This window comes from Ciona intestinalis, chromosome 5, assembly GCF_000224145.3.
Source record: "Ciona intestinalis chromosome 5, KH, whole genome shotgun sequence".
Taxonomy (NCBI): Eukaryota; Metazoa; Chordata; class Ascidiacea; order Phlebobranchia; family Cionidae; genus Ciona; species Ciona intestinalis.
Genome location: NC_020170.2, coordinates 282,739 through 295,496, shown reverse-complemented (window position 1 = coordinate 295,496; position 12,758 = coordinate 282,739). Strand labels below are relative to the sequence as shown.

Genomic DNA, 12,758 nt, shown 5'->3' with positions numbered 1-12,758 from the left:
ATAATGGTAATATTTTGTAGCAGAAATGAAATTCAAAAAGCATGAATGTGTATATTTATCAGATAAATATGTTATAACAATCGTACTTTGTTTTAATTAAAACATAGTAATATGCATTTTAGTGCCTAGCGGCTTATGCATAATAATCTTAAACTTGTTTAGTTCGGTAGCACCAGATGTTTACCCTATTTTTTTACACAAAAAACGTTCAACTCTATGAGCATCAGATCATGGTCAGATTTGCAGAATTTATTACAGTCACTTTGTTAAGTTCTTGACATGTATGTTGTTGTTGTACAGGGCAGATTGAAAGAAAGCAAAAGTTTCATTAAATGGAATAAGCATTCACAAGCTCCACACCAAGGGTACCCTCTTACCCCTCACAGAGATGGTCATGATGCTCTGGACCCAACATCGGGATATCTTGGTGCTGGAACAGACATTGATTTAAAAACAAATATTAAAAAGTCAGTTAATGAAGTAATAACAGTTATAACACATGTGTTGTAATGCACATTACACAAATACTAATATTTAAAATGTTGTTAATTATTTTGCCCAAAATGCATACTCCCAAAATGGTAGCAATGACAAGCCTTGAACTCATAACCGCGTCTTACTATTATAATAGAAAAATAAAAAAGGTCTTTGAATAAAAATCGTGCGCTCAAGTGAGCAAGATCCATGCTAGTGCTGCAAATATTGGTGACAAGTGAAAACAGTAACGTTTTAAATGGAAAAATGAAAAGTATAGATTCTACTCTGTAAAGACTATTTGTACACCAATCATCAAAAGTTGACTTGAGTTTTTCTTTATTATTCCTGTTTTGGATTGTACAAAATTTACTATGAGAATTTGAATCTTCATTTGTCTCAAATTCGCCTTCAGTGGTAAACAAAAATTTGGGCACGTCTGTGGTGTAATTGTTTGTTTTATGTCCAACAGTTATTCTCATTTTATGCGATGACATTTTCCACATACCAACACAGGTAAAGAGCTTTCCTCTCTTGTTAGTTTTACTCTTATGTTCCATCTTTATTATTCTTAAAAATATTCCGCACACCAGACTAAGTAATTGTACCATTGCATATTGTTCAGAATCTCGAGTATGAACCAATTAAGTGATAAGATTCAACTTGGAACACCAACCAGCAAACCTCCCGCGAGTGGAAGACCTCAAACTCCACCTCGTGCTGTTGCACCAGAACATGGGGGAAAATGGGCAAGTAATCAGGTAACCAATCAAAAGATAAAGTTGAGTATTTTTCTAATTGGAATTGTGTAAATGGCATCATTAACTGTTTCTAAACGATTTCATTTGTTGCAAAATGTTTTGGTTTGCTTATCTCTATTATCTAGTAACTTATATCAAGAATATTGCACTAACCACATTAAGAGTAGCTTTGATGCTGTTATGAGTTTTCAAGATCAAATTTATAATCCATTGTTGAAACAAAGGTGAGTGATGTAAGTCTTCGTGCGAAGTTGGGTGGCTGGACGAGTAACAATGCAGTAAAGCCAAAAAATATTAATGATTCGGGAAATCTTGTGGTTGGAACTTTTACCTTCAAACCTGGAAATTGGAGAGATGAGGCGGCAAAATATTATATGTTCAGCAGCAGTACACAAACGTAATGTGTGTGTTTATAATATAATTATTTGAAAATTATTGTAATGTTAGAAAAAAGTCAAACAAATATACTGGATTTTCCCAGTGGCAAAGCCAAGGAGTGCTTGGGTTTGTGATCAAAATTGCTCCCATTATAAATTAAAATGGCAGTTGCAATACTATTTTTTGTTTCAGGAGAGTTTAGTTGAAGTTTAATACTTGTTTTAATACTTAGGAGTAACAGAATGGTAGATTGGGACAAAAGGTTGCCGCCCAAATTGCTTCCATGTCCAAGTACCCTTGAGAAGACACCAGATCCGATCTCCCAAAATATGAACATTTGGCCAAAAAGATTTGAAAGTGACCCTGAATTCTGGCAGGTTCGATTATCATAGAATGTGTTAAACATGTAAATTTGTTTGGTGTACGATTGTACAAATAAGGTCGCTTTCATTATTTGTCCCTGTTAAAAATAGAAACTCATAACGGTCAAAACAGAGTTACAAACAAAATATTTGATTTTTGTGTTTTTGTTTCAGAGTACATGTGTGGGAACATTGCAATTATTGTTACCAAAATACACTCAGAATCTTATTTGGGATATTTCTTGATTAGAGAATGGTTTATTATATACTATTGGTTTATTATATACTATTATGCTTACATATGTCTTATATGGTTTGATATCAAGTGTAATAGGTTTTTATACCTATTCCTGACAATGTATCTTTCCATGACACATAAAACAAAAAAGGTTTGTTCCCCAAAATTACTTTCTTATGTATTGCAGACAATTGGAAGGTCATGGGATTGGTTTCAGTTTCGAAATAAGAACCATGGAAACCGACCATACAGCTAGTAAGTGTTGGTGGAATAATTATAAATTTTTAAGGATTATGTTGTTATTTTTGCAGCACAAGTCATTACAGGAAGAGTGGACACATTCCTTGTTATGGGTAACTATGTTTCACGCAATGCTTTGTAGTTTAAATTTAAGTTGATTTAATTAGGTCAGTTTTTATCTTTTTATAATTTAACTGATAAAACAGTTGGTTATTATTACAGTGTATGCAAAACAGTTTTAGTTTCTTAAAGCAGTTATTACATAATAAATGCCTGGAAGAGATTTTATGCAAATATTTCGGAGGTTCTAATTTGTTTGAATTCTGATTTTGCAAATTTTTAGGGCAGAGTAATTATTCTGTTAAAAGAAATAAAAATTTGTGTAAGTTTGACATAGAGAGTATATAAACAAGTGGTGAGAAAGCTATAATTTAACAAGAGAGCCTAGCTCTAATGATTAAATGAATGTAATGAATAAATGTAACTTACTTTATCCTCGGTGGCCGGAAAACGGCAGTCGTTATAACACGGGTTTAACACCTTGGCCAGCTAACGAGTTACCATGTATGTTACTTTGTGGGTGATTGTTTTTTTGGATTTTTTTTATGTATGACAGTATGACTGATAATTTGGACAACCCATTAGTGACCACTGGGTTGGAGCAATTGCCGTTAAGTGTTTTGCCCAAGGACACATGCGCTCACAATGGTAGCAGCGATGGGCCTTGAACCCATTACCTCTGGGTTACAGGCAGGCGTGTTAACAACTATGCCATGGCGCCGGATTGAGCACTCGTTATAATGTTAACAACTATGCCATGGCGCCGGATTGAGCACTCGTTATAATTTTTTCACACTCCTTAATTCCCAGACATGCAGAGAGGTATAAGCTATGCTTCAACAGATGGTAGAAGGGGAAATGATGACTTAATCGGTTAAGCCTTAAACGATAAGCCATTGGGAACAGATTATAATGTCCTGAGTTCGATACTTGCCCAACAAAACAAAAACTTTGTATTTATTTTCTTTCAATAACAAATGGAAAGTTATTATTCTCAAAGCCAAACACAGCTAAACGATACCAATTACTTAGTTACTAACAGGTTTCTAAAACATTAAATTTTACTTTGCTTGCAAGCATTATATTCATTAATTCCTCATTAATTAGGTGTACACTATGGTTTATAACTATGCTCAGTTAGAAATAGTGTATCAAGTGCAATCCATTGACTGGGTTCAAGGTACATTTTGGATTTTGCGCTTTTAACCAAACAGAAAATGAATCGTTAATTACTTGCTAATTATGGGGTTGCATATCTGAACACTTGTTTTAAAATTATTGAATTTATATTTTGATTTAATTTTAGTCAAGAGTTTAAAAAATAAAACCTAGATTTAAGCATTGAAATATATGAGAAAAAGCCTATAGGATCACTTACATGTTAAAAAAAGGGTATTTTTAAATTTAATAAAAATCTTTGCTCTTTTATTTACAATTACCTTATTGTTATTTTGTGTATTGTTTTAGCGGTTGCGTTGGAGCTTACAACTTTGAAGATAAGGACCATCCACATGAGGAATATCGTCCACTTACAAGTTTAAGAACTCCCAAACCAAGATACACTGACACAGCACAGTAGGTTTTTGCCATAGCATGTTTATGATGTGACAATGACATTACCATATTTTTTGTATACAGCCGTCCCAATATACCCCACTACAAAGGATGTGTGCATTGGACAGCAACACATAGTGCTAACAACACTTTCCCGGCACCACAACCTCCTTCTACAGCTCATTCACACAGGTCACTTTGCATTAATGTTTTTATTCTTAATACTATGGCTGCATTTCCAGAAACAATTTCAGAAAAGTTAATTATTATTAACAACTTTGTATTCGTGACATCACATATAGCAGTGACGAACCCAGGGACAAATGAGGCGATTATTCCATTTCTTTAACAGTTGAATGTGAGGAAGCTAGTGTCGAATTTATGTTGCGAGTTCACACAAAAATTTATATCTACCAGACATATGGAATGACTTATATTTCATAGTTAACTTAAAGATCATCCTGTGGCACACCTTTTTAGATCGAGTATTATAATAAATGTTAAATTTTATAATCGGACTGAACAAAGTTGTTTAGATTTACAATATTATCTTTTAAATACTTAACATTTTCAGCAGTAGCATTTAAAACTCATGTTCTTACAGAAAACTTCCAACCTCTCCCAATACTTCTATTCATTCAAAGAAAGGGCCTCTATCAAGAATGGTTACAACTGTTCCACCGAAGAACCCGTTCAATCAAGTTGAAGATCAGCAAGACTAGATTCTAAAGTTTACAAATCAAAATGAATGTACATTTTTATATTATGAATATTCCGATGACAAAACTTTTGTTTGAATGTTTACACGTTAAATATATTTTGATCAAAGAATACTGTGGTTTTAACAAGCTCTCTTGTATATGTTTTCAATAGCAGAGTGCTCTGTTTCAGCATAGATATATATCTATGGTTTCAGTGAAAGGTATTTCTATGGTTCTGCCGTATTTTAGACATAGATATCATATATATATTATAAGTATAGCTCAGTGATTTTAGATGTTTAGTTATCAACTGGATAGACACGTTGACTGGACACGACGGCATTTAATTTTCCTTACGTCGAAGATGTTGCGTAAGTTACTTGCGGTTAATAATAAATCATGAACGATTCTTTGTCGAAAAGAAACATTTATCGGAATGTACGGAAAATAGCTTTGCTGTGCGTTGCTTGGTAAGTGGTGCCTTAGTTTTATAACTAGATATTATAATTCAACACGTACCGGAGCACTTCTTACCAGTGCCTAGTAATTAAATGAACATCTAATCAAAATTTACCGCCTGTGAAAAAGTAATACAAGTTGTCTCTCTTTTTGTTTCTTTTTCATACACAGTTTATATTTGAAGTAGGAATTTCCCAGGTGTATGATAATGATAAACTGCTGTTAAAAATAACTAGCATGATTTGTTAAAGTGAACATGTAGAGTGTCAAGTGTGTATGGTATTTATATATAAAAAGTTAAGTAGACCTATTTTGTAAATCGATAAATATCTATCCTTCAGGTATTCATTGAGTGCACTTGGAAACATTATTGGCAAAGTTGTTTTAACAGATTTTCCATTCCCAACCACTGTATCACTGTCCCATTCAGCTGCTGTTATACTTTTACTTGGTCCCGTGTTAAACAAATGGAAGGTTTGTATTTTGCTCTAACTATGTTGACAGATCCTTGTTTGTTGGTTGTCGTGGCTCATTTTATTTGTAGTTTTATTGAGGTTGGTTACAAATAAATGTCAATTCCGGGTGTTAACTTTCAAATTTTTAAACCATTCCAGGCTCTTGTTCTTTGCTTTAAAAGTTTAATAATAATTAATTAATTGACATCACATGTCATAAAACAATAGTTTACAGTGCGCTCAATAAAACCCATCTTTATTTTCTAGATTCCACCCAGAATTCCAATAAAAAAAAGATATTACTTTTATGTTATTATTCCTCTTGCTATCGGCAAAGTGTTGGCTTCGGTTTCATCACAAATCAGCATTTATAAAGTTCCTTTGTCATATTCTCACACAGGTAAATATTTTAATTGATACTTCCTGTATTATTCTATCTAGTGGAAAAAATAATCTTGTTCTTGGTGATTATGTGCCGATCAATAGATGAAACAATGATGATTACATTAAAAACCTAGTCTACATTTAAAATGTATGAGAAATTTTTGATGCATTTTTTAATGAAGCCATGTTAGCAAACAAACAGTTCATGAAAAGTGCTTCAATCACATTTTTTCATCATAAACTTCTTTCACAGTAAAAGCTTCAATTGCATTTTTTTTATCAAACAATTCATAAAAAATGCTTCAATCCGATTTTTTATCATGAAATTGTTTCACAGTAAAAGCTTCGATGCCAATATTCACCGTCCTATTAACTCGTTGTTTGTTCAATCAGAAACAATCATGGCAAGTAAGAAATATATTCTTTTCATCAAATTTACAATACCAAGAAAAAAATTAAAAACAAATTTTATCAGTTTTGTATATTAATTGGGCATGGAGACTGGATTTTTGTAATATTAGTGCATATTTACTTGATAGTTCCTGTTGTGTTTTATGAAATTGATAGTTCTTAATGAATTATTTTAGATATCTGGGTTATTTATTATGATAGAAGTACAAAATTGCAAGCATTTCTTTTAAATATTTCGGCTCATTTTTGAAATATTGGCTTCTAAAAAACTTTTCATACTGACATCATCAGAGAATTAAAACAATATGTATAAATAGTAGGGTGGGAAAAGATGGGACACCTTTAGCACATAATATCTAAGTATCCTGATCGTGTTTTAATCATTTACAACGGTTTATGGGAGTCGTGATGGTATAGTTTTATAATTCATTGAATGTTCTTTGTTTACTAATAAATTGTATAAGGAAATAGAGTTAAAAGGTGTCCCATTTCCCCTACCCCACTGTATATGTATATATATAAATAATAAAAATATATATTTATATATAATATAGTATATTATATATTTATAGAAATATATATATAAAGTTTAAAAAAATATTATATTGTACAAACTTTTCGAATGGTTTGTTTTAGCAACCAAAGTTTTGTTGTAAAATCCAATTTAGTTAGAACCATTCAAATATTGAGGTTTGAGATTTCTATAGAAATCATGGCAGTCAAATAAAATGTTAAACCTAGCTCTGAGTCTTTAAAATATAATAGCCTATAATAGCATAGTATCATGTGATACGTCTTAATACATATTCAAATTTGTTTTTAGGTTTACTTTTCTTTATTACCGATTGTATGCGGCATTGCAGTGGCAACCATCACCGAATTATCTTTCAACCTCATTGGTCTGTTCACCTCTTTATTCGCAACTGTCAACTTTTCGCTACAAAATATTTATTCCAAGAAAGTATGTTTTCTCATAGTTATTTTGTAAATAATATGGATAAGGTTCATCATCACATTATATTAATCAGGTTATGCAAGATACACGCATCCACCATCTGCACTTACTACAATTACTTGGTTATCTTTCATTTATTCTTACAATTCCTGTGTGGTTGTTTACAGATGTAAGGCAATGGTTTGCTCAAGAAAACCAAATCAACAGGACCAAGGTGATCATGAGTTGTGTGCACATGCACCAATTTTAATCTATTTTTGTCCAGATGCTTATTCTTTATTTTTGTAACAGAATCTTTATTTTTGGATTGTTATTTTCTGCTTAAAATTATAATTTTTAGCGTTAAAGGGCCCGATATTTTTCTACTTCAAACTATTATTAAAGAAATGTTTTCCAGCAACACAAAAAAACCTTAGTATTTTAAAATGAGTAGCCATATTCGTGGAGTGTTTCTTATTTAAAGTGGTCTCTGGCGCTGCTGCCTTGTTATCTATAGAAACAATATATCATCTAGTATGATAATTTTCCACTGTTGTGTTGCAGTCATGCAGCAATATGTGAGAATACAGCAGTAGCGCGCTGCAATTTATTTATTGCGAATGACCAACATATTGTTAAACGGAAATTTTACATCAGAGGGACATTGGGAACAATTTAATATAAAAAAGTCTGGTGTTGCAAACCAACTTTAAAAATACGTTAAAACGTGTTGTGTCAGCAACAGCATAAGTTGGTATTTTGTCACACAGAAATGTAACAAATTCCCTTATCCTATTGTCGCACTGTCAGTTTATTTTACTTTAGCAGTCCTCACGTGATTTTTTGGAAACATTGAAGGTACCTTTATATCACATTTCAGCAACTCTAACAATATACAATTGATTTTCCCTTTAGTAGGCCCTTTTAAAAATCGTTTTAGTCCTAATTAAACTAAGTCCTTTGGTGGCAGTAGAGAGAGGTATATGTTGTATTTAACAAAAGAGAGCGGCCATTTTGTAAAGATATTGGTGAAATAATTACCAACAGCTTTGTAACATTGGAAAAATAATTATTTTGAAAATTTTGTGAATTAAGTAAACATTTTTATTATAATCTTAGTGTATAGATGAATAAAACATTGATGACATATTACAACTGCTTTTTAATAACAGATGTTTAATGACAACCGATTTTAGTAAAATAGTTTTGTTAATATTTAAACTCAACTTTGAACCCTCCCTACAGATGTATCAACCCTTCACCATATTCTTGCTGCTATGTTTGGATGCTGTTTGTAACTTCGGGCAGAACATGGTTGCGTTTACCGTCGTATCGTTGGTAAGCGTCTATACTCTATGGTAATACGATATGCATAATCACATTATAACGCCACTCGTGCATAAGGATCGTCTAATGTTTTGTCTATATATTGTGTCGGTACTTTATTTGACTAACAACAGCAAAGCCGTAAACACAAACAATTTAGATTACCGTGGACATAACATCGTTCATATTGCCCACCACATGTTTAATGTCACGCAACAATATATTTTATTATTTTACCAGATCTCCCCATTGTCTTACTCTGTCGCGAACGCAACTAAACGAATCGTGGTGATCAGCGCTTCACTTGTTGCACTGCGGAACCCGGTTACGTTGACGAACATTGCTGGGATGTTGGTCGCTATTGCTGGAGTGCTTTGTTATAACAAGGTAACGATGTTTCTTATTTAGGATGTTCCGCTTCACACCTCGATACTATCAGACCCCGATCACGTATTTGTCGCTACTCTGTTGTAGGGTTGCCGAAATCATTAGAGAGTTAATAGAATTGCTGCAAAAAAGCCTCTCTAATGGGCATGCTAATGCAACGTTCATTTCTGGTCACAGTGTTTACTGCGATTAAGTTTAATCCAATATCTCATGTTAAAATGTCGTGTTGTTTACAGAATGTATCCTCAGCGTAGCTTTCATCGTTGTGTCAATACTTAATCACGGACAATAGTCAGTATTATAAAATATTGACGGATGTAATGAATCTTTTCTAAGATCCCACTAACGGTCTTCATACGAACGCAAACAAATGTTTCTGTCTCCAATGTAACCACACGCTCGCAGGGCAGCATTATTCAACATATTTATTTGTATCATCAAACCATCTTTTAAAAAGTTTTACCAAAATAGTGAACAGCCACCTTCCCACACAGTGAGAACCATGGTTCGGCTCGTCCAACCGTCACCACTATCCTGCTCTCATTTCACTCAAAACTTTAGTTCAAAGACCCAACTTTCAGATCTTCGTTCGTCTTCCTGATTTGCCATCAAGTTATTTTAAGTAGGGCTTCTGACCGCTTCGCTACACCCGCTCTGCTCTACTATCTACTCACGGTTTGGAATTAATGTTTTAAACGCAGCGCTGAATGCATAGTGAGTACATCACATGCAATATTCGCGGACTCTAGATAACGGATATCCAACCCCGCTTGGAGATCCTCAGATAACCTACCGACCCCACCATGTCTGCATCTTTGTTTCATCTTTGCTAACAATGACAACCACCCAACATGCTGTGGTGACGTCACGATCATTATTCACTGGTGGTCTAATCAGCGTAGTTCTTAGTTACGGTTCTTCGAGTTCATAATCTTCCTGTATTTGATATACCTTGCCAACGATTCTTATAAGATGTCGCAAACCTCTTACGACTTATAGTTTTTGAAAACAATGTTGTACGGTTCTGCATTTTGAATTTATTATGCCGCAAATAGACTCAGATATACATAGCGCGTTATACTGCCGTTGCCTTAAATAATGGACTCCATGTTTTCCCGCCCACACTGATCCCCGACAATTACTTGTGATAAACTTCGGCATTTCAAATTTGCCGCGGACATTTTACTTGGGTCGGGTAATTCCCCCGCTAGCCAAACAGAAACACGTGGTTATGTTGTAACAAGGGCCATCCTCCGTTGACACAACCCCAACTAAGTAAACATAGTATGGTAGAAAACCCGACAAAGATTTAATTCTCCGTGACCCGGAATCGACGTTACTCTGCGTCTCATGTTACAAAGCAAACCAATGTCACGTGGCATATGTGACGTCATGCACGCGTTATAATAAGGAGTGCAGATTTTATTATTGCGTTGTATTTTGCTATACACTCATTTTGTTTACATGTTGAAATCATTTCAACCGTGACGTCAAGCTTTTGTGTTTCCACCGCTTTCGAATCGGTTGATTGTGACGTCATAATCATCGCGCTAGTCACCTGCGCGAACATCGCGATTAATTTTAGTAAAAAAAGAAATTTTATTTCTATTTTAAACCATCCGCGTATGTCGATTGTGATTTTAATATTTATCTGCACAAAAGATGTCGAATTTCCGATGTTGTTTTAATCGACGATTCGCGATATTCTGTCTCTCAACACCTTCGATACTTAACCCATTTGAAATGAACGGATCCCCGAAACAGCCTGCTCTAAATATTTCCAATAAAACTCAACCCGTCATGCTCATCGCCTTGTGTGACGTCATACCGTGATCAGCTCCATTTTAGCGTCATCGCACCGTACCACCTGTAGCCCAACCAGCGACGTTTTATCACAACATGTTGTATTAGTCGTGTGTATCTTAGCCAAGGTATGGTGTTAATGCGTTTTATTTCAATCCAATCTCTCATTTGTTGTATCGTGATTACTCATGCGTGGAGCTGTTGGGACCATTACTCAAGTTTTGTTTAACTTCGTGTGACGTTTCACTAATAGTTTATTGATGCGGTGAATCGCTTATTAAGAAAATCACGTGACGGTTAAATTTTATATTGGTGATTTTTAACTTTGTGTTCGTTTTTTTTCGGTGTAAGTCCAACCCACCTTGTGCGTGGGAATGAATATTTCCTCCCATAAGTGTGGTCGGGATGACGAATCGCTACCTACGAGAATACTTGAGCTGATCGCTCCGTTTAATCCAATCACGATGAATACTTCCTACACCCATTGTTCGATTTATAATTCCATTTGTTTTCATTCCCCGCCTTGTGTGGTCTATGACGTCACAGTGACCGGGTAAGAAGTCACCTTAATAGGAATATATGATTAATCGAATGTTTTGGTCATATTTCGGTGTAGTGTACTAGTGTAGTAGTTAACTCAATGATCACGACCCACACTTAAACTCACGCACTCAAACATATATATGTATTATAGATATTGACGGATATATTCAACTGAATGCTTATTGTTACTTTGAAAGACGATGCGATCAAAAGATTGAGGTTTAACTCGTATCTGAAATAAGTTAATCTTTCGTTCGACCCTCAAACCGTAGACCGCGCGGCGACGCCACAGCAGAACGGTCCCCGATACAATAGCTGCTCTTATCGCGCTACCGTCTTTATCGGTCTTAGCGAATTCCAGCGACGATTCCAAATAAAACTGATGGCTTCAACCGTTCTTCAGTATCTGATGACGACGACAGGTAATAGGTTCGCATGATTGACTTACCTGCTCCAACGCACCAAGTGCTTGAAGGGTCTCTTCATCCAATTGAAACCTTCCCCACTTTTCAGTTGGAGAATTATCGCATCAATAATTACTCCACGGAAGTCCCACTTCAGCCATAATAGGTTTATAATCGGGGAGAGTAATATATTCGCGTCCAATATTCCCACTCTCCTACGAACCGACCACACAAATTATTTATTTCGCTGTTGTTCGATTTATCCGATAGATTCTATCGGACCCAAGTTAAAAATGATATTTTTTCAGGCAAAATACAACGAAGTAAAACGTAAACTAATGAAAACCGCGGCACCGACTTCTGACGTCACAGTCAACGGTCAACCTAAGCATGACGTCATCATTAACCACAAAAAGATGTTCAATCATGCTCCTCGAATGCATTTGTTTAACTCCAGCAAGTATCATGAAGTGTAGCGTTTGTATTTTACTCGTTTAGGTTTTAGTGAATTTAATCATTTTATTACTGTGTGTCATATTTACACAAGTTTATTATTTACACATAAGTGCAGTAACTTTATTGTAGTGAACGTTTTACAAAGTGAGGCGCCTAATAAAATTTTGACGACTTTGAAATTTTAATCTCTCACCCCATCACCCACGTAGTTGAGAGGAAACCATCCGTCGGTCACGCTTCAGTGGTGAGCTTGACGTCACTTGTAGTAGCTGAGGTATCCCAACCAATGACCACTGACCGTTTTTATTAGTTTTCACTCGACCTGTCAATCAAACCTTACTGTGGCGTTTTCACTCAATCTGTCCAGATGAACTACATGTTTATTACTTTTGTAATCGCAAAATAATCTTGATAGACTACAAACAGCT

The 12,758-nt window shown here is 34.7% G+C and overlaps 2 protein-coding genes across 8 annotated transcripts; both read left to right on the top strand.

The window, feature by feature from the left end:
- The first annotated feature begins 80 nt into the window (after positions 1-80).
- On the top strand, positions 81-4,895 carry LOC100185401 (spermatogenesis-associated protein 48-like). 2 transcript variants are annotated; one of them, XM_009860404.3, is made up of 9 exons: positions 81-467; positions 1,100-1,235; positions 1,460-1,632; positions 1,846-1,990; positions 2,401-2,468; positions 2,525-2,566; positions 3,981-4,088; positions 4,152-4,259; positions 4,672-4,895. In XM_009860404.3, the coding sequence occupies exons 1-9, from the start codon at positions 280-282 to the stop codon at positions 4,787-4,789; spliced, it is 1,086 nt and encodes a 361-aa protein (XP_009858706.1). In that variant the 5' UTR covers positions 81-279; the 3' UTR covers positions 4,790-4,895. The 2 variants fall into 2 exon arrangements, with proteins under 2 accessions (XP_009858706.1, XP_026690335.1); XM_026834534.1 differs by lacking the exon at positions 81-467 and adding an exon at positions 944-990.
- Positions 2,147-12,509, top strand: LOC100175259 (solute carrier family 35 member E1 homolog). Of its 6 annotated transcripts, XM_026834531.1 has the most exons (11): positions 2,147-2,158; positions 5,064-5,238; positions 5,569-5,701; positions 5,950-6,082; positions 6,404-6,474; positions 7,301-7,438; positions 7,506-7,646; positions 8,657-8,749; positions 8,978-9,124; positions 11,743-11,892; positions 12,183-12,509. In XM_026834531.1, exons 2-10 carry the CDS (start codon positions 5,168-5,170, stop codon positions 11,845-11,847), a joined length of 1,032 nt encoding a protein of 343 aa, XP_026690332.1. In that variant the 5' UTR covers positions 2,147-2,158; positions 5,064-5,167; the 3' UTR covers positions 11,848-11,892; positions 12,183-12,509. The 6 variants fall into 6 exon arrangements, with proteins under 6 accessions (XP_026690332.1, XP_002119354.1, XP_018667669.1 ...); XM_002119318.4 differs by lacking the exon at positions 11,743-11,892; XM_018812124.2 differs by lacking the exons at positions 11,743-11,892; positions 12,183-12,509 and adding an exon at positions 11,622-11,715.
- The last annotated feature ends 249 nt before the right edge of the window (positions 12,510-12,758 follow it).

Excerpts from the sequence above, each read along its gene's own strand:
- LOC100185401 (XM_009860404.3), top strand. The coding sequence starts at position 280 with ATGTATGTTGTTGTTGTACAGGGCAGATTGAAAGAAAGCAAAAGTTTC. Across the intron at positions 468-1,099 it reads TTAAAAACAAATATTAAAAA|AATCTCGAGTATGAACCAAT; the intron begins GTCAGTTAATGA and ends CATATTGTTCAG. Across the intron at positions 1,633-1,845 it reads TTCAGCAGCAGTACACAAAC|GAGTAACAGAATGGTAGATT; the intron begins GTAATGTGTGTG and ends TTTAATACTTAG.
- LOC100175259 (XM_002119318.4), top strand. The coding sequence starts at position 5,168 with ATGAACGATTCTTTGTCGAAAAGAAACATTTATCGGAATGTACGGAAA. Across the intron at positions 6,475-7,300 it reads ATCAGAAACAATCATGGCAA|GTTTACTTTTCTTTATTACC; the intron begins GTAAGAAATATA and ends ATTTGTTTTTAG. Across the intron at positions 7,647-8,656 it reads ACCAAATCAACAGGACCAAG|ATGTATCAACCCTTCACCAT; the intron begins GTGATCATGAGT and ends CCCTCCCTACAG.